The sequence below is a fragment of the Pleuronectes platessa genome, chromosome 1 (assembly GCF_947347685.1).
Source record: "Pleuronectes platessa chromosome 1, fPlePla1.1, whole genome shotgun sequence".
NCBI classification, from domain to species: domain Eukaryota; kingdom Metazoa; phylum Chordata; class Actinopteri; order Pleuronectiformes; family Pleuronectidae; genus Pleuronectes; species Pleuronectes platessa.
Window position 1 is genome coordinate 22,330,179 of NC_070626.1, and position 21,794 is coordinate 22,351,972.

Genomic DNA, 21,794 nt, shown 5'->3' on the forward strand with positions numbered 1-21,794 from the left:
GACCTAATTTCCAGTCCCTGTCTTTGTTGTTGCATGTGTGAGGGAGGTGTAGTTGGGATCGTGGGTTTTTTACCTGACATCAAACCAGAGAGAACTTCCTATGATCAAAACACGACCCAAGAAGCTGAAGCACCGAATCAAACTGGTGAGGGAGATGGAATCATATCAGAGAGATCTGAGATTTGTGGTAAAGAAGACGAAAAGTATCTCAATCTGTGGTGAGACCAACGGTTCACTTTCTTTGCAAAAAGTGCAGAATAATCCCGGAGATGTGGCTCAAGCAAACATGGTGTCGTTGCTTTCTGTAAACCTGACCAATAATGCTGTGGTGCAAGGTTGTGGATTTTAAGTTCTTTTGCACTAAGGAAAATGTCCATTAGATCCCAGAAGATTCTACACATAACAAATCTGACATAAGCGAATCTTTAAGAAGGGGTGACTGGCAACCAATTTCACAGTCAGTAAAACTATGAGTTCAGGTTCACCAACAGAGTGATGACAATGTTTCTTAAGAGCACAACACAGAACATAAAACAGTGTTTTTATAATGTGAAAGCCTTGTTTCAGCATTTGAAAATGAAAGACAGAGATTCTTTAGACTAATGTTTGATGCTCTGGTTAAGAATGATGGTGTTCGAGCCATAGACTTTATATAAAGAAGGACAGCTCGTCTCCACTTCCTCAGCAGTCATCACTGGTTAATAATACCAATGACTGTTATAATACCATTCAAAACTTTTAGTTCTGGCTTAATTTCCTACCATTGAACCAACAGTTGGCACAGTTGTGTTTGTGCTGTCAGTCTTTTTACACCTGAGGCAGTACATTATTGTCAGTTATTAAAGTTAAGGATTTCAAATAAACCAGTTTGAAACAGAGCTGTTCTGACAGTGACCTTTTTTCTTACTTTCACTTGTTTGCCTCTGTGTTTTTCCATATTGCGTAAAAACTATTTATGTGTAGGTGTATGCAGTCAGTCAAACTTGTGTACCTGGTATGCGTGGGCCTTTGAGAGAGTTGGACAGTGCCATGCCAATCTCAGTCATACCGTAGCGTTCCAGCAGTGTGTGTCCTGTAATTTCCTCCCAGCGCTGCAGAGTGGGAAGAGGGAGAGCAGCCGAGCCCGAAACCATTAACCTGGAGGGAGAAGGCCAGACATGAGGAAAACACTCCAGGCTCCAAATAAAGAACTTTCTAGGCTTTAATAGGCCATAAAAACACTTATTTACAGTCTGTTGGGACTGGAACTTAAATGGGTATCAGGATATTGATGACCTTAAAGGTTTATCATTCGATTTTATTGCATCAAATAACAAAATAAAACGTAAGTGTGACAGGAACTACCTAAAACTGCAGCTGCCAAAACGTATTCAGCTTGTACTTTTACTTTTAGAGGAGGAGGTGGAATTTATAACCTGTACTGCAGCCAGCCACCGATCGAGGCGCTTTGGCTTCACTTTTGGGGCGGAGTCACGTCGTCAATCTTTAAATAAAATCTATGGGTACAACAAAAGTCAATTTTTTTGTAATATTGATGACCCACTGTGCTCTCACAGTTTGTGATGATTACTCTCTGAAATAATGAAGTTTACAAATGTGTTTGGCATCCCTGGGCAAGTGTCACTGTCCATGGTACTGAAATGTGGATTTACTTCCTAACTATGTTCAAGCATTCTCTAGCATTTCAATTCTTGTTTTGTTGTGTATGATCACATCCACCAACCATCCACATGAGATAGGCAGTGGAAATATGACACTAGCTAGTTGATGAATACAACATTTTGAGCTAAAATATTCAAAAATTTTGGCTATCGAAATTAATATTTTTCCTGACCCAAGTCGGTGGAGGTTGTCGATTGTTCAACACAACCATCCGACGCCCTGGTGTCAGTAATCACCTCCAATAGAATTGCACCCTGCATACACGTATCCACAAACACCTCTACCCATGAGTAAGCTGACTGTCAACCATCCCACAACCAGTACCTGATCCTTTCTTTGCACACGGCTTTGACAAAGTCCTTGACATGAGGCTGCGTGAAGTGCTGATCATAGTACTGGATCAGCTTAGAGTAGATAGTTGGCACGGCCATGAACACATTAACCATGGGAGCCTTAGAGCTCAACAGCATCTCCCACACCTGCAACGCAGCAAAGAGAGAGAGACAGGGAGAAAGGGGAGAGATAAGCACAACACTTACGTGAAGAGGGAGGACAGAGATAAGGAAAAGCAAAAAAGGAAAGCCGTGTATATAATGGATGGAGCCAAGCAAACTAAATTATAACGTCCAGATGCATTCCATTAGGGCATGTGATAGAGAGGTGTGATTTTTATTTTCCTGTATTTGATGTAAATGGCAGAGTATAGTCGAGACAGCAACCTTATTTTAAACCTGTCAACACAATGCCAAAAAAATACAAGAAAATAAGTCAGGGTTTGTAAAGGTCAGGGAGAGGAAAACAGCAGATCGCTGTGGGCCATTGAAAAGGCCTCTGTCCAGCTACTGTTGACAAATGTACTTGTGGACTATTACAGAAGCTTCACACAAAACGCACACACAGACACACACAGATGAACATAAACATACATTGTGAACAACATGCACATATAAAAATACTGTTCAAATATCACATTAACTCACTTATTCAGAGACAAAGCTGTTTCACACACCCAGCCCCACCCACCCCACTCCAACACAGACACACACCCACACACACTCAGAGTCGTCTGGGTGCATCGCAGTAGACAACGGGAGGATGGGACAACAGCATGAATTAAGTGAAGGTGAACGACAGCTTCCCTAACTCTGGTCTCCCCCCTGGGAGACAAACGCTCCTCCCCAGCTGTCTCCGCTCTCCTCCCCTCCTCTCCTCTCGTAGTCTACTTAAGCTCACTTCTTCTTCTTCTTTCATTCTACCTCAATTTACCCAGTGTGTCTTCTTTATTCTTTACTTTCATCTCTGACCCTGCATCTTCCCTTCATCTTCGGCCCCCCCTTTACCTTCGCTCCCTATCTCACATTCACTTACGTTCTTTCTCCATTTCGTAATTTCCTGCTTCGCTGCCTCTGCAGTTGCTCGCTCTCTCTCTCCCTCTCTCTCTCAACACACACACACACACACACACACACACACACACACACACACACACACACACACACACACACACACACACACACACACACACACACACACACACACACACACACACACACACACACACACACACACACAGAGAAAGATGCAGTCTCTCCTATTATCACTCTCCATACAGTACCTCCACATCCCTTTCTAATATGGCAAACCCTTCTCAACTCATCCTTCAAGTCACATCATCATAGACTACACCTTATTTTTCACCTATTAACTCCTCCATCACCTCTTCTGCGTCTAATAAAGAATATCTAGATAAATACAACTCAAATGATTGTTTACAGTCTATACTTGTGCCATTTCTCACAATATCATTAGAAGTTGATGTGCCAGCGTTGACAGTTCACCTGTGCTCATACAGAATAAAACTTTGTGCAGAGAGAGCAGGGTTATTAACTGTGTGCCCTGACCATTCTGGGTGGTGTCTATCAAGTGCAGTGGAGCGCTTCCACCAAGTCCAGTCTAGAGGGGAGAGGAAGGCAATTTATGTCTGTCAAAGAGTTGGCCTCCACCTAGGGGACAGGATGTGGTGAGAACCTTGAGCCATGGACTGCATCTTAAATAACTGTATGAGCTGCTCAGTGCGGCACTCAAATACGTCAATTCTTCTAAAGGACGATCAAATGTTGAAAACGTATCAAAAGTTAGCATTGATGGTTTACCAGATTGTATCATTTACTTATTTCTTCATCAGCTTTTTGTGATTGATCAGTACTTTAAGAATGGTTTTAATCTCCGGTGGCTTTTATCAAAACAACATTGATGCAACAAGGTGTTCAAACAAGGTACAAAAAGTGCAGTGCTGGTATTGGTTCCGAAAGTGTGTCGAAAGAACCTAGAGCTTCCCTACAGGCTCGTAAAAGCCAGTAAGCTTCATGCTCTCAGGACCATGTGACCATTGTGTGTACAAATATCCATGGAATCCATCCAATAGTAGCTGAGATACTTTTGTCTGGAGAAAGTGGTGTTTGACCGACAGGCTGCTATATGGACCTAAATTGCCCTCCCTAGAGCCAAAACACTGTCAAATGCTTTATGCCCCCAAGTCTATTCAACCTGAACCATTAGTGTATAAAATATCACTTTAGAGATAACAGTGTTGACTTTGAATTATAGAAGAGGAAGATGTGTGTGTAAGTAACGCCTCTATCAGTCAGTCAACTTAATAAATGCCTTTACCTGGTAGAACACAAGAATTTGTTTATTATCGTTTCCTTTTAATAAATATCAATGTCAGTGTCTTCAATATTTAATTTGTGCTTTTCTCCTATGTTGAAGGAATAGTTCCATATTGTTTGAAATACAGTATTACCTGTTGAGGTGGTCAGTGGGATTCAAGTAACCAAAAAAAGACTGGTGTTGTAAACCCCTGGATGACTATCTGCTCACGTCAGTCTGTAAACAGCACAGTTGAAATAGACTTAACAGCGATTTACTGGATCACAATTCCTGGGCTGAAAATTCCTGCCACTATCTCCAGGCGAAATCGGTAAAAATCAATGGTGGCCTCTGCTGCTCGGGCTACCCTTCAAAGATCTTCGGGGAGAGAAGAGACAGACTATCGATCACTTCATCAATGTACTGTAACTTCAGCAGGAGGAGAATAAAGGCTTTTTTCTAAGGTTGAATGAAGGGATTTTTGTGGTTTGGTACACAAGGTCAGGGATACCAGTTGAATACTGATAGCTATAATAACAACGTAGCAATACCCATGTTGATTGATGCATGCATGTCCTATAAAGACCTTTACTTTCCCTCTACTGTCACTGCCATCAAGCTGCAGAGGTCCTGACGAACAATAACCCATATACTATAGGGAAAACACGTGCATCTAAACTTCTATACGCACACGCTTAGCACCCCATCTTCCCCTCCCTTCTCCGGGCCAAACAAGCACTATCATCCTTCAATGTCAGCTCATCGATTGATCTGCTGCTTAAGCCCCTGCTGTGAGTCGGCATTGGTCAGATACAAAGCCACACAGGGCAATTCATCACTGAGCCCCAAACACTTAGTTTGACAGGCGGGGGTGCGGAGGTGGGGGGCTGGGGGGGGGGGGGAATGATAGAGGGAGAGACCGTGAGGAGATGAAGCGAGGAGAAAAGAGGGAAGAAGAAAAGTAAAAGAGGAACCATAGAGAAAGATGGGTTGATGTGGAAATTGCTCAAGGTCTTTTTCAACCGTGCAACACTTTGACCGAGCCGGACGTCTTCTTTTTGGCTCTTTCATTCTCCCTCCACGTTACAACTGTAAATCTGCCTCTTTTTGGTTGATGGAAGTTACACTGTACCAAGAGAAAGAGTTGGAAGAAGAGGATAAAGAAAGGAGATAAAGTGCAGGCTGGACCTTCTGAGGCTGGAATTCAGGCAGCATGATGCAGGTGGCGCCCACCCAGAGCGGGCAGAGCAGCTTGTTAACGATGCCATGCACGTGGTGGAGCGGCAAGGTGTGGAGGATGACATCATCTCTGGTCCACGCCCACTCTGAAACCAGACACTGTACCTGAGGGGGGAGGAAAGAAAAGAGGGGTGAAGGGTCAGACTATTTTATCATCTTCAGAATGAATCATCTCAACCGGCTCCCACTGTTGAAGACGTGATGATCTTCCTCTTGCCCTTAGTTGGGACACTTCAAGATTTCAGAAATGATTCCTGTTCTTCACCAGTGTACTAGGACCCTCTGGTAGTATGTAACTTGTTGTATGAAATGTTAGGTTTTTTATAGATGAATACAATAGATTTGATCTTGTCCTTGAGGAGGATGAATTTAAGAAAAGCCTCATGTGTAAGTCTTCTGACGAAGTTGATTTGCTTCACTTTCTATGTCCCATGTCCTTCCGATGTTATATTTCATCAAGATATAAAAAGGAGATTTATTTCCAATTTTTTTATTTTTTATCTATTTGTAATATTAAAACTGAAAATGGGTTGAAGTTTAAAAAAGCGCCTCCATATGAATTCAATAACACAAAACATGATAAATCTAAAATACTAATTATTGAAGGGGTCGTATAAACGAATACAATTATTTGAAACAGGTCTATTTAAAGACTATTGTGAATAAAACAAAAAATTACAGCTTGTTATTTTAATTGTTTTTCCGTCAGTGTGCAACAGCTGTATCATGCTCTACTGGGTCAGAGTGGTGAAAATAACACAGACAAACTGGAAGTCTATTAACCTATGACAACCAGGATTTGATATGTATTTGTTTGTTACCAATGTAGTAATGGTTAAAAAGACAACATTTACCATGGCTTGGATGGAGCTGTGCGTATGTAGAACCCCCTTGGGTCTCCCTGTGGTTCCGCTGGTGTAGATGATCATAGCTGGTCGATCCGCCCAGTCAGTGATGGACGTCTCCTTCTCCTCTGTGTGTTCCACAACTAAAGAGCCCAGGTCAGACGTAGGAGGCAGCGTCAGGCACGGCAGCCCCAGCTTCAGGGCCAGTGGCTCGAGGATCTCGGCAAAGGGATGCCCCGCCACTAGCAGTGAACTCTGGGAGTCAGAGATCACGTACTCCAATTCTGACTGAGGGTGTTTCCGGTAAAGTGGTACTGCCGTCCCTCCACTCATCCAGGCTGCCCACTGTGCCACTGTGTATGAACCGTCATTAGCACACAGGAAGGAGATTCGTTTTCCTTCCAGACCTGCAAAGTCACAGTTGAGAGCGCTGCTGATTCTACCTGCAAGATCTAAGCTGCTGCAGTATAGCTGCTTGTAGCTGTGGCTGCCACTGCTGTCTATAACAGCGAGCTTATCTCCAAATGCTGGAGCTCTGACAAACACTGGCTTCTGGTTCATCCTCGATGACGGGGCGGAGGTCCATCTGTGAGCGCACCTGTGAACCAGAAGCCATTGCCGGGCCTTTGATGGAAAACACGTTCTGTGAAGAGTGGCTTTCCAGTGAGGCACAGTCCCCTTCAGAGAGCGACGGGCAACAGCAACAAGTCCAGGCAGCATGTTTGAGACTCAGCTGTTCATACCCTCCAGAGACTGAACCTCAGGATGGCTTCACCCTCAGTCTGCTCATATCAGAGGATATCTGGGAGGTGACAGGACATAAAAGCATTAGAGCTAGATCAGCATCTTCTGGAATGTATGACTCTGGGTAATATTCACAATAACTTTTTCCTTCACATTTACACATGGTGAACTGATAAAGGAGGACATTTAAAAAATGCACTGAAACGATTATTGACAGAAATTAAAGCATGTATTAACTATTTTGTGTTGACCATTATTAATGAAATGTATGACCTATGTCAACTAAAACAAAAATGAAGGAATATCGTCCCGGTTACCGAGAATTATTCACACTGCCTGAGTACAGATCAAGTGAAATAGCCAAGTACTGTGTGTAATGTTTTAACATTTCTAAGACTGTTTAAAGACCTACAATTCAGATGAATACATTTCAAACTTTTTAAGAACCTGCAGAAACCTGTTAACTTAGAAGAGAGATCCTGACTTTTAGTCTCAATATTTACTCACAACACTTGGTCCTACCTCCGACTCCCAGCTCAGTTAGAACTGAGGAAGCCTCTTGGATGAGAGTGAAATGTCTTCAAGAAACTCAACCAAGTCCAGTTTACCTGTTTTGCAGCACTTGGATACTAGGTCCTACAGTAACTTTGGTTTTCTGGCTCAGACGCTGTCAGACTTGCACGCCTTCACAGCCACAGACTACATGGGGCAAATGTTTACACAGGCAGAGCAGTGCTCTCTGGGACAAGTACTCTGCAGCTGATGTGTACTGTCCTAACAGTGTTGAGTTTCTGGGCTGTTTATTACACCAAACTACACAACAAAAATTATATTACCAGTAGGTATATTTCAGAAATAGGAGTGTCTGACTGTCTGTAGATGTGTGACTGCCTCGAATGTGTATGACATTATCAATGCATAACTTTGTCCTAATCCATATATATATATATATATATTTATATGTGTGTGTATATATTTGTCTGGGTTCAATGCTCGCTTGTGTCTTTCAATAACGTTATACTAATAATATTTGTATTGTAAATACCTACATTATCACATGCTTCTTTACAGTGACAACTTTGTAGTAGTTCTGGTGGCTGGACTTTCATCTCCCTGTAGTGAACTTATTCTTGACTCATTTTGACCTTTATTATTCGTATGCTCTTGTGTTTGAATGTTTTGTGTGACACTGGATTCCTACATTTCCCTCGGATCAATACAGTATCTATCTATCTATCTATCTATCTATCTATCTGTAGGTGTCACAATATCAAGGTTCAACCCTTTTCTCAGTAGCTTCCTGAGATATTAAACATTGAAAAGGGAGACGAAGCGTCTGTGTTTATAACCATCACGTCAGTCACAGCAGCTGTAACCGCTCACATCAAGTTCAACCAGGACAAAAAGGTTAGAGAGTTCAGCTAAACATCACATTGGACTTGTTTCTGCGTCTGACAGCGACTGAAGGAAGCGATTCAACTCAGACGAACAACACGGGAGATTTAAACGCTTCATTTCCCCGAGAATAACTCATAAAAATCTATTTAACATTGTCTGTGTTCCGCTGTCAACACATTTCATTCTGTTCACACTCACCTCAACAAGAAGCCGGTACCTTGTCGTGAAGGACGGTGCACCGGCATTAACGTTCCGACATGAAACAAATATTGCTCGCGATGGTTCCCGCCTCATCAGTACACACAGATGTAACATATTATGTCAATATCGTGACAATTAAAAATGCCTGATATTTTAATAACACTGTTCTAAATTATTTAAGATATTTCAGTGATGATGTAATTTGTCTTCCTCTAAAAAAAAAAAACTTTATTCAAATATTGTCATACCTGGGTACATGAATAGACATATGCATTTTAAACAACGACACACACACACAAACATACATTGGCCCATTCATTTGGACTACACTATTAAAATCAATCAATAAAACAGTAGAAAGTAGTTTGCTGCTCACTCCATTTAGTAAAATCACAGCGTTGTAACACGTGTCACAGATAATGTTGAAATATCCTGTGACCAGATTGTAAGAACTGTATTAATATGACACCAGAGGTTAAGAGATACTGTGTGAGGCTTTATATCAATAACAATATAATGTTATTCCCTCCTGTTTTGTTTAGTATAATCTTCCCACCTTTTCATATAAAAAGCAAAGTTTAGTGAGGATATTATCATATTATCACCTGTGATTAAAGCACAGTTCCACACGATGCTCAGATTGTAGATTGCAGGACCGGGGGAGAGTCTGCTCACCAGAGACAGGGACAGGGGACCAGACAGCGCAGCTACCCCACACAGATTGGCTTTAGATCACATGCCAGTCCTACCACACTGTGTGCCAACTAGCTTGGCTGGCTCCATCATCACAGTGCAAGTAGGCACATTCTGCCGCCAGCTGGCAGTCGCGGGCCTCAGATAAGAGAATGGTACAGACATGGCACACGTTCAAAAAGTTTCATTTCCCTTCCCAAACCCCCTACACTGCAAACGAGGATGGCATGTTCCTAACCAAATGGCAGCCTTTGTTTCGGAGAACTCCCCTCCACTCTCAGGAATAGTATCGTCAAAGACCACTCGTTCCCATTCGTGGGGGGAAATGCTATTTAGGGGGATGCTATGCTACCTCAGCAGCTATATCATTTTCAGAGAATCCTTTATTCGAGGGGATTTTACACAGCCTTCAGTCTTTTTCGATGCTTATGCCACTGCCGCATTTTCTGAGGATTTAACATTAAAATGACCGAACGTCATCTCCGATGGAACGAAAGAAGGCACAGACGACCCACGTTTTGGGGATTTGTTTCCTGGAAGATGGCCATATTTTTGATATGCGACGTATGGGGACCGCATCCGGAGCCATTTAGAGACGTATTTACTGCTCCTGGAGACCTGCTGGGGCTGGATGAAGAGTGGAGGACGATCGGGGCATCGCGTTTATGTCCGTCAGGGGTGAGAAGACCGGACACGGCTAACATAAGGAGTTATCATTATGGTTATGGCGGAATGATGAGACAGAATATCTAGTAAGCAGAAGCTGGCATTCTGCTGCAATGGCCTGTTGCCAGCACACCATTCTGCAAAGACCACCTGAAAGGATCTCGCCACCGATGGGCAGGATGGCCGCAAGCAGGCGCCAACTCCCGTCTTGGCAGAGGATTGCATCTGAGGGAAAAGGGAGACAGGGGACCCCCCACAGATCTGTGCGAGAGGCTGAGATGGTAACACAAACCATGGGGAGTGCCCAAGCATGTGTCAGGTTGGCATCAATGTGCGAATGTCTTGGCAAGCGCTGCGTTCTCTCCCCTCCCACCCCGGCTCGCACACAAACACACTGTTGCCCTGCTTGGAACACATGGTACATCAGCAGCGGCATCTGGCTGCACTGACTCCTGGCAGCTGCGCTTCGTCTTCGCCAGTTGGGAGTCTTGGCACTGCCACTTCATCAACTACCTGTGGCTCCTCCTGGGTAAAAAGGCAAGCGATGAATTATTCCGAGGCTGCAGCTGCAAACTTGACTTCCATCCAAGAGATCCACTGTTAACATATGACTGCCTCGCGGCGCACATGCCACCCACATACTAATGCATGGTGGACAACATGGCTTCCGGTTGGCGCAAAAGGGATTTGTTTGTCTCCGTGTGATGTCATGGTTCACTTGAGGTGAAAGATGCTCAGGGAGGATTTTCAGTTGTATCTATATTTTAAATGCAAGTGCTTCTCAAGAGCCTCATGGGAAACGACTCATCGACACCTGGAAGCCGTTTTGTTTTTGGTAAAGAATTCACATCAACAAAAGCACATTCAGCAAAAGACGCTGTGACACAACGTTCAGAGAGGCAATGCATTTGGAGCTCAGTGCTGAATCGGTCCATCTCTTTTTTAGAAGCGGTGTTGAAAGATCAAATCAAAAGAAAGCCAAGGATTACACTGAAAGGAATTTTCACTTCTCGTTTATACATAATGAACAAATGGATGGGTGACCTTTCAACTCTACAATTATTGCCTCACATTCTATTCCCTAATGGAGCTTTTTTGACAACCAAGGACATTTGCCTGAAGCGCTCTGAATACGTCTCCGCTGACACCATGGGACTGCTGAAAGATAGGAGGACAGCTTTGTGTAAAGACTTCCTCTCATACCGGAGGAGACTTTCTAACGGCATCTTTGTGTGTTTTGTCATTTCTTGTATTAGAGCTAAATAGATGTTAGAAAGTTATTGTGCTGTGCTTAATTCTTGATTATATCCAGTGACCTTTTTACCTTTTTTGTTTTGGAACATACCGTGTAATCTGGTCTGGATGATTCCACGTCATTTTTTTGGCAATTTTTTTTTCCCATCAGTCTCGAAATATGTTTGCGTTCCCCTGCAGCTGATCTCTCTTGTAGAGAATTCCTCACATGGGACATTTCTAGGCCCCTAAACCAAAAGCTCTCCGTCTGTCCAAATGTCCAAATAGTGTATTAGATTGTGATCGCACTGAAGACTATCACGTGACATTAGGAGCCGTGACTCAAGTTATTGATCATGTCAGTTATTGATCATGATATTCTTATTCATATAATTACACATGAGGTAAAAGGTCAAGGGAAGCAGTGGAGGGAAGAGAGGTTAAAAAAGCAGGAAACTAAATTTAATGTTGGACATTCGGACTGTCCTTATTGCTCTTCATACCTGAGGGCTGCTCAAACAAATTTTGAATCCAAAACTTCCAAAAATCTAGTTGGCAAACTGTTCAAATCTGTCAAAATCTAACTACCTCACTCCCATAAAAACCCACACGTGCACATATTCTATCACTCCCCTTTTTTCCTTCTGTGAGTGTTAGTCATCTGACAGTGACCCAGTGGGAGTGGTTTTTCCTCCATCTGTGTCGGTCTGACCCATTTTAGCCCTCGGCCACGTCCAACTGTTCCATGTCCCAAACATATGTGCGGTGGCAGGGGGATAAGCGAACCGCCGCCGCTCGGGACCCGCAGCCACACTCCGCCGATATGACACTGGACCCGGCTTCCCTGTCTATCCGTCTGTTTCCCCACAGCATATGTCATCATCAATATTGGCCCCGAGGATTCACACCTTAGTGATTTGACAACACACAATTCTTACGACTGCCTCTCCTCCTCCTGCTCCGAGCCGGGGATGTCTGCCTTTGTTTGTGAATCAGTTTTGGATTTCAGTTTTTCTTTATTTATTTAGTGTGTATTTATTGTTGTGTAAATCGTGTTTGCCCTCGTTTGGCCTCCAGTTCCCGTCATGACTCTGCATCTCAATCATTAGCTACCCTCTCTTATTTAGTATGCACATTTATTTGTTTTGTTTTGACTGACTTGTCTGGGCACTAGACTGGCTGCTCTTTCTCTCTCTCTCTCTCTCTCTCTCTCTCTCTCTCTCTCTCTCTCTCTCTCTCTCTCTCTCTCTCTCTCTCTCTCTCTATCTCTCTCTTTCTCTCTCTCTCTCTCTCTCTGCAGCTCATGACAATAGCCAGTGAGGGCAAAATAGGACAACCAGAAGAGCCACTGTTTTTTTTCCCCAAGTGGTCCATGTTGGCAGATGAGATGATATCACTGCACATAGCCAGGGCCCACTGGGGACCTCGGGGTGTGAGGCACATATGGGCAAGCAGGCTGCTGATGAGCTGCTTTATATGAGCCTCTCATCATGGCCTCAGAGAGAGGGATCTCTCCAACAGAGGATTTGAAGGAAGGCTGTGCATTATTCGAGTCGATTTTTTATAAAATGGTTTCCAAATTCCTTGCGGACACCCACACTGTATAACTTGCTGCTGTAATTTACACGTTCCCTGAATAACTGAGGCGTGGTCAAATGGATGGAATAAAGTTGATTTAACTGTAGTCTTAAGGTAACTCACCCTAAATAAATGATAGCCAACTTCCTGACCTACTGGCTGTAATAAGCTTTGGATCGCTCTTTTTTTGATGGCTTTTCACTAATGCCTTATTGATTCTCTTCTTTCCCTTTTAACTCACATATGGAAGTGGAAACTGTTCTGTCAGATAGACAATCAGACCCGCTCAGTCTAACTCAGCTCACTTACTCCGTCCTGCATCCTCATCGATGTGCTGCCTCACTGGACATCCAGAGGCTTCTCGCATCTCATTCAAACAAGCATTTAGTTTTTCCCTTATAGTGCGTCCACATGTAAAGTGAAATGATTTGTTCTTCCATCTCCCTTCTCTTTTAACAAACATGTGCATGATGCAGCTTGAATTAAAACTGATTCCCTTCCTTCACATCAGGAGACGGTTCTTTGTTTTCAGAAGCCTTGTGACGGTTTGTCGTGTTCGACATCTGTTTGGTTGATGTGACCATGGAAACAAAAACAATTTCCCGTGCGTCCTCTTTGTTCTGTTTCCTTCGAGTTGTTTCTCTTCTTAAGCAGCCATCTTTCTTACTTTGTCTCCTGCAAAGATTCACATATTATAAGCAGCCACACACACAAACACACACATACATATTTTGAAACAATCAAACACACAGACACACACTCACTCTGAGACTGCCAGGCTGCTCTGGTGGTGTGTTGTTCTCTGGGAGACGGTGCCATATGCTGTCTAGCCTCACAGGGAGAGCAGGGCCTGCCGCTGCACTGTTGTCCTTCCTGACTATAAGGAAACCCCAGAGCAGAACAAAACCTCAAGTACCTACAACTCAACCTGTTCTATTTAATTTACTGCTTAACCTGCTGACGTCTAGATTTTAAACTGGGAGAAATGGAACAATATTTCATTTTGAAAAACTGAAAGGGTTAAAAAAATTCAGATTTTAATCAGGAGAGATTATTCACACTGAAACAAGATCCCCCGTTTTACCAGTGTGTCAAGTTGCCACTTTAACAGAGTTTCATATTGATATAAATTGCTGTTTGTTGGTATAACAGGGCTCTTATTTGTCAGTGAGATAGTGAATCATTGTTTATTATGTGAACTAAAATGAATATTTATAAAGGTATAAAAAGTTCAGATTTGAATCAGAAAAGATGTGTGGCTTTTCCATATTTTATTCATTAAACCATTATTCACATTAAGAAACAAGAACCCTTTTTAATCAGTGGGCCAAATTTGCACTTTAAAAAATTCTAAAGTTGCAACATTTTTTGTCAGCCCCTTCGCCGTTTAGTGCGTGTTTATTAGCATTATTGTTATCATTACGGATTTTTACAATAATACTGGATGGGGGCCCTCCCAGCATCCCTTTCTTACTGGGTGACAGACACTACTACCAGCAGTGTCAACACTTCTGCCAAACTGTAAACAAGCAAAGAGCTGCTGAGATGGATTCCAGACAATGGCTAACCTTGCAGTGAGAGCATCTGTCAATGCCTTGGCACATCTGCAGATAAGAAGTCTTGGAAAATTCATTACAGCCAAGGAAAGTGAAAAGAAAAGATGCTTTTATTCCTTAGTGCCATCCTGGGTCTTGTAGAGCCCCCGGATTTGTGCTTTCTTCTTCATCTCCTCCTTTTTTTTAAGAGAAAAAGAGACAGAGATGGAAAGTAGACAGTTAAATCGTAGAGTGCCGAGTGATGAAAAGAGTGTGTTTACCTTTGGCCACAAGTGCGAGGAGATGATGGGTGTGTTTGCCGAGAAGGGGATGAAGGAAAGAGTGGGTGTAAGAGTGTGTTTGTGCCCTGACTTGAGGGGTACGGCAAGCGTGTTCGGAATTTATGTTATCTGTGTGTTCATTACTACTTTGCATTTCAGGCAGAGAGCGTGGGTGCTCCACTAAATCGCAGGAAGGATTGTTAGACACGCGTGTTATTAATTTTTTCAGGGTCCCTGTGGCGTCTGTATGAATCTTAATGCTGCTGACTGGGCTGCAGCTCTATCGACTTTCTTTAAAATATGAAGAAGCTTTGCTGGAAGCGCCTGGGGTCATTAGCTGAAGAGTAGGCGCAAATCCCTCACGAGCCTGCTCCGGCTTCGCCATGTTAAATGTGCTCTTAAAATATTCATAATCATACTCTTGCCTGCACACACGCACGCACACACGCACATGCACACACACACATACACACACACATGCGCACAGACAATGCACCGGGGACGTGAGGGGATCAATATTAAAATGTATTCCTGTTTTGGTGTGCGGTTAATTAGCTGCGGTTCTTTTAAACCATGAAGTTTGAGAACAGATTAACAGTTTCTTTTCGTACACAAGATAATATTTACTTCTGCTCCGTCCGTGCAGACGTGGAGGAGAGGCGTATCAGAGTCTGTTGACATATGGAGACAATGATTCTATTTTGTACTGCTGCTTCTTTAGTATTTCAATAAAGCCTTTTATCATGTTACAGTGGCTTATGTCTTGAAGACACACAGACTTTTTTTCCACGACTGCTTTAATTTGTATATTTCTATGTTTATTCACCGTGGATCCGCATTAAATTTGCATGAAATGTTTATAAACTAGCATTTGATCCACTGGTGCGAATTTGGGAAATCGTGTGTTTCCAGTTAGTTTAGTACCGTGTCTGCTTCGTCTAAAAAGCCGTTAAGCTTATTATTCATTCACTCCTTTTTTAAATAAAGGTTTGGACCTTTATAACCACAGTCACATATTGTTTAACTACTTCAGGTCCAAATAAAGTCGTGGTATGTACAGTTTAACAGCTTATAGATATAATACTTAACAATCCTTTATTAAAATGTATAAAACATGATCAGACATATGTCATAAATTTGGTTGACACGTGTACTAACATTATCCAAAGAATGTCCAGTGTTCAAACCCAGAGAAATACACAATTTTAGTCAAAGTAATTGTACCTTTCATTCTGTCGTGTTCTGATCGTGTCATATCTGCTTAATTCATAATTGCAAGTCTCTGCTATAACGTCCTGTGACTAACAGCGGATGGCAAAGGGACAAAACATCCCTGGCCAGTCAGTCGGCTGTTTTTCTTGATCCTATGTTAGTTTTGGACACTCGTGGATCAGGATTATTCATTACTTTTACTCTGTAACGTGAAAAAAAACTTGAATACTTAACCTCATCTGTAAACGTGATTTGTACCTGACTCCCGCCAGATAGATTTTCATCAACAACTCCGATGATCCATCACTGGTGCACGATTTCAGGTCTTTCGTTAATGAGACCCCTAGTGGCCGAAGTTACATATTGTACGTTCAAAACTCTTTATCACGGTGCATTGAGCCTTTCATCAATGACCCTTTATCGGCTTTTATTCCATGGAGCCAATATAAGGGTCCTTAATGAGGCTTTGTAAGGAGTATAATGACCCTTGACCTATGGATCAATAACTGTACGACAGGTCAGCGGCCGGTGTGATACACCATGAGTCAGACAGTTCCATGTGTACATATGATTGTCTGGTAACTCTACTCTGGTTTTCATTGGCCAATCACTTGCTCTACGCTTTCTGCAGTGTTTGTTCCTGGCCAGTCCCAATAGAGGTGAAACCAAATATCAGTCACATACCATAATGTTACTTATTCAAATCCTTAGTGGAACATTTCGTCAGGCTTCAGTACACAAATAAATGATCTTTAAAGCTTGTGATGCTGTATCAACACATTTATGGGAAAAGCCCATTTATGACACAGAAATATCCATAAGCAGGAAAACGTCTTAAGCTTCCTCAGGAAAGCAAGGAGTGCAATAACTGATTCGTGTTTTTGGAGGCTGCCACTAATATTTGTGCCAATATTCAGCTTCCTTACAGTAGATGTTTGCTTTGTCAACAGAAACAAACCAAGACCGCAGGAGTCAGCAATACTGTATCTATCCTTGGTATCCTCTGAAACAGCATGCTTACATTGGATTAAAAGTCTCCACTTAGACGCAAAATAATATTCTTCAAAGCAGTGGTCAAGAAAAGAAACTTTGGAATACACCAGTCAAGTACAAATACTTTTATTAGTAGATTTGTCGAATACGAGTAAAACTAAATATCCAATTCTCCAGTTTTGAATCTATTTGAGGACTTTATTTCCATCTTTCTTTTCCCTCATTTCCTGCCATCTCGTCGACTCTCTAATAGACCTGATCCTAATGAATAATAGAGTAACATTTCGAGAAAAGAGAACATCGTTACATATCATCCACATGAAATAAAAAAAGAGAGTTGTCAGAGGAACTTGAAAAAATTAAAGTTATTAGCACAGTTATTAATATAGTTTGTTCAAATTAAAGTTATCGGGTCACATTAGTATGATTGATAACTTATGATATTGTTTGTTACCAAATGAAGAGATGTGGTGAGTTGGTAAATCATTTATTTTTCCATTGCCTACTCCTACTAACGCTCAGATGACAGAGCTATAACTTCACCCGTGTCTGACCATAAATATTGTCACCATTTCAAGTCAAGTCAGGTGAGCTGCACTATATGACTACGTGTGTCTCTTATATGTATGAATAATGATAATATGAATGAATAATTATTATAAACCAATAAGGAAAAAGGGGTTGTTCATGCACACTGTGTCAATGTGTCACAGTAAGGAGTTCTTAACTGATCAATAGCTGAACCTGACCTGTGTGGCACATGCTATTTTTACCCCTCGGATCATTGTAGCAGGGGTTAAGTTACAGACCATCAAAGGCCTCCAACATGTTTGAAACAGGTGCTGTGACGGAGACCAGGCCACAACAATCACGTTGCTACAGAAAGGGACAGCCTGCCTAATTGATGCCTGTTTGTGTGGCACGCTGCTGGACAATGGATCGGGGCTGGCAGATGTATCAGGGGGTGGATGAGCCGCTGAGAACAATAGCGCAGGAACAATGGGTGCAGGCTGCCGCACGTGTGAGCGTGTGTGTGTGTGTGTGTGTGTGTGTGTGTGTGTGTACGTGTGTGTGTCTAAAAAGAGCCAAGAAGATAAAAAGTACTTCACAGAAAAAGTAACGAGAATATTCATGAGATCAAAAGCTACTTATACTTACAGACTTTACTGTAGAATGAATGGTATTAAAAAAACATTAACTTTTTTGTGAGAATAGTTTTATACTGTAGTTTTACCAAACTACAGTATAAGGCTACAACCCGTGTTTGGCCTTGATGTGCTTCACATAGATTGAACCAAAACGTTTTTCCTATAGAACTCCAAATAGAAGTGTGACAGAGGAGATGTAAAACCACACTACGACTCTGTTTGAGTCCTGATATAATAATGTTCTTATGGATTTCAATTCATCAAATTAAAGACTGAAACAGTGTAAAATATTATATAAATATTGATAGATTACTTATTCATCGCTGTAAAAGAACTCACACCGGAGGAAATGGAGTTAAGAGCTTTTTAAAATGGAGAGAACGTGTAACTTTCTCGATGGAAAGGCTTCATCATGCTCTCACTCAAGACTCGCCCTCCACCGCCAGCCCCCAGACCCTCTTCCAGTGGTGTGTATTGATCTGTGTGTTGCTTAACGTTGGTCTTTATGGCGAGGCTGTGGTTAGACAAGCCAGTAGGAAAGCTACTTACTCCTGCCCACTGTTATAACTGAATCAATCCATTAGGTGAGTATTGAAACTGTGGTCACTCCCCACAATGTGTAGTGATTATATATGGCTGCAAATTGAATTATTCAATATGCAATTCAGTTATGAGACAGCATGTAAAAACCCAGATAGAGATGGATGTGCTCGGGCCACAATGCATTACATCTATACATAAAACGGAAAATGGGAGCCATGACATTGGGCGATTGGGCGTAATTACAGGCCGCTCAAAAACAGTGGGGCATGAAAACAACATTGTGTGTGTGTGTGTGTGTGTGTGTGTGTGTGTGTGTGTGTGTGTGTGTGTGTGTGTGTGTGTGTATCGGAGTCCCTGGGAAAGCGGCTGCTGTTTGGCTTGGCCCCCCGTCCCCTCTTCCAAAAGACTGTGAAATCAGAAATTAAACGCTGCGCCATCGTGAAGCAATTCAGCCCGATACGTCCTCTTCTCTTGTAATTGTTTGTTTATTGGACCCTGTTCAAAAGCAATATTGTGAAGGTCTCCGCAGGCTGTGGGAGTCCAGCATGTAAAGTGGACGGAGGTCACACCGTGGCAGTTAGTTTAAGGGAAGAGACGACAGGGGATGAAAAGACAGAAAGTGAAAGAGATGTAACAAGAAGACTGACGAAAACACATATTAATGGAACACATTTAAACATGTACTTTGTGGTACATTTATTGTCTTGATAATTTGTAAGCCTGCTGTGAGGGTCCAAAGAAGAGGGCAGACAGAAGTGACCTGACCAGCAATAACAAGCTGTTGAGGTGGTGGCAGCACAGACCACATTGATACTAACTGACCAGAGGGGTCGTGGCCAGGCTGACCTCTTGACCTTTTTACTCCTGCGGCCCATTGTTCACTTTCATTCTAGTCCATTTGTTCATTCTGGCTCTTCTTTTGTTTAGAGGTTTGTACAATATGGGGAGGGGGGAGGGGGGCATGGCTCGGCATATCACTGTAGTTGATGAGACGACAGAGACGAGACTTTAAAGGGCCGAGCAATAAAATACAGCAATTTAACAATTCAAGGTGAGAGAGAGGGAAGCCAGTCAAGTGCAGAAGCTGCAGGAATTGGAAGCTGGTAAAATGTTGGTATTTTAATAAAACATTTTTTTTGTATATTTGAGGATGAATCACTTTGTGATTTTGGGGCTTATTGAATAAATGAAGAATTATATTTACTGGGATGGAAATATAGAGATTGGTATATTACAATATTTTGTCTTTTGTAACTCATCCAATTTCAATCTATTTTCTCTTTGTAATGTGATTTGAGTAATAATATGAAGGACACCACTGTTCTTTTGTTTTATTTGAGTAGTTAGACTCTCTTTTTTGTATGTTATATTAAACATTATTTTTGCTGTATTAATTCAGTATTAGAACTGTTCTAAAACAAAATAAAGATAAAAAATTTGAAGTAGCATAAGAACATGTTAAAATGACATTTAAAAGAAAAGGAAAAATAGAAAGGAAATACAATTAATTTTTTTTAATTAAATTAAAAACAAAAACATTTGCATGAAAAAGTAAATAATAATATAACCAGGATTGCTCAACCCTTGAAAGTACCAAATATAAAATACAATTTCTAAAATTTCTAGGACTGCAAAGCAGCACTGAGCGGCCCGAGCATATGCATTTTGTCTTAACTGCCTTCCCATATTGTTTAAAATGTGTTTACTGATACCAACTATAGTCTTGTTGCCTTCATATTTCACTGTCAGTCATAATAATAGTTGTTATACCGGCAGTAATTGTTGTTATCACTGCTGAATCAAGTATTCTGATCTCCTTCTTGATTAGAAGTTGCAGGGTCTCATTTGAAAACAAAAATATATATAATACCAAATATTTTGGCATAAAAAGAGTTCTTAAGATTTAAGTCTGATACACACATATCATGTTTTTCATTGTTGAATCCGGCAATTAGGTTATTTCTTTGAAGGGGACGAATGCATGAATGAATGATGTATAGATAGAAAGACAGACGTGGCTTAGTGACAGCTGCAGGGTCTGTGAGCAGGTGTGATGGAGGCATAGAGGAGACTAATTTAGCCGTACACTTGTGGTGCTAACGAGACCTCTGCCACACACACACATGCACACACACGCACACACACACGCACGCACGCACTCACACACACACACGCACACACACACACACACACACACACACACACACACTCACAATGAACTACAAATCATCTGTTCTCAACCCCTGACACCTCCCACCCTTCCTGGTTTAGTGTGTGCATGTATCCGGGCACAGATGCCATATGGACTCACAGGTACCTGTCAATTGAAGGTAGAAAAATAATGGCAATGACATCTGATGAATAATTCAACTTTAACAGCAAGTTCTGCTGAACCTTCACACCGAGACGACTGCATCTCACATCTCCTGTCACCTGGACACAACAGTGTTCGTCTGATTTTAGACTTTAACAACTTTCTTGCAGATCAGTTGTCATTGCTTCACCTCCCTTCTGACAGACATCACCTTTTTGTCAAGCAATGATACGAAAATACTCTGTGTGCCTCAAAAAGTACAAGTAATTCACTTTGTATGGGAAATTGAACATCTTCAATTCTGAAAAACTGAATCAACATGTTTTTTCAAGCAACACTTTGCCTTCACAAACAAGAACTGATGCTGTGAAGCAGTAATTTTTCTCTTAGTATCAAACAGAAGAGCTGTTAGGATGTTCTGTCACATTCATTATATTCAGCTTTGCAGCAATAAACTGTTTCAGCTTCTGTCTTTGATCATATTTCCCTCTAATTTGAACATATTCAGTCAAAGTGAGCTTCAAATTTTAGATAGAATCCCTGTCCCTGATAATATGTTGGAAAAGTATTGAAAACAAAATGTCTGCTTTTGTAGAGTGTAGAGAACAAATCCGAATATTCATGAAAGAACGGAAGCTTCTTTCGGGGGGTTGACAGTGAGGAGAGTAGAGGAGTAAAACAAATTCACGTGTATATAAAGTGATCGGACAACGATTGGCTCATATCATGAGTCAACAGATAAGTCAGTCAAATAAATTATATAAATCCGTTGTTGCTACAAACATTTTATTATTTTCTGATATGGACTTTAACTTGCTCAACCAGGTCTGTAATTTAAAATGAAGTGTAACTTTTTTACG

General features: G+C 41.7%; 1 protein-coding gene across 3 annotated transcripts in view; it reads right to left on the minus strand.

Moving 5' to 3' along the window:
• acsf3 (acyl-CoA synthetase family member 3) overlaps positions 1–8,796 on the minus strand; it is a 33,250-nt gene extending 24,454 nt beyond the window's left edge. The window contains exons 1-5 of one of the 3 annotated variants that reach the window (XM_053419708.1): positions 8,736–8,796; positions 6,405–7,197; positions 5,500–5,655; positions 1,987–2,141; positions 992–1,137 (exon numbers count right to left, since the gene is read on the minus strand). In XM_053419708.1, coding sequence (XP_053275683.1) covers positions 992–1,137; positions 1,987–2,141; positions 5,500–5,655; positions 6,405–7,115 — 1,168 coding nt within the window. In that variant the 5' untranslated portion in view covers positions 7,116–7,197; positions 8,736–8,796. Of the gene's footprint in view, positions 1–991; positions 1,138–1,986; positions 2,142–5,499; positions 5,656–6,404; positions 7,198–7,661; positions 7,989–8,735 lie in introns of those variants that run through there. The other 2 variants (XM_053419725.1, XM_053419715.1) reach the window with 2 other exon arrangements.
• Positions 8,797–21,794: the final 12,998 nt, after the last annotated feature.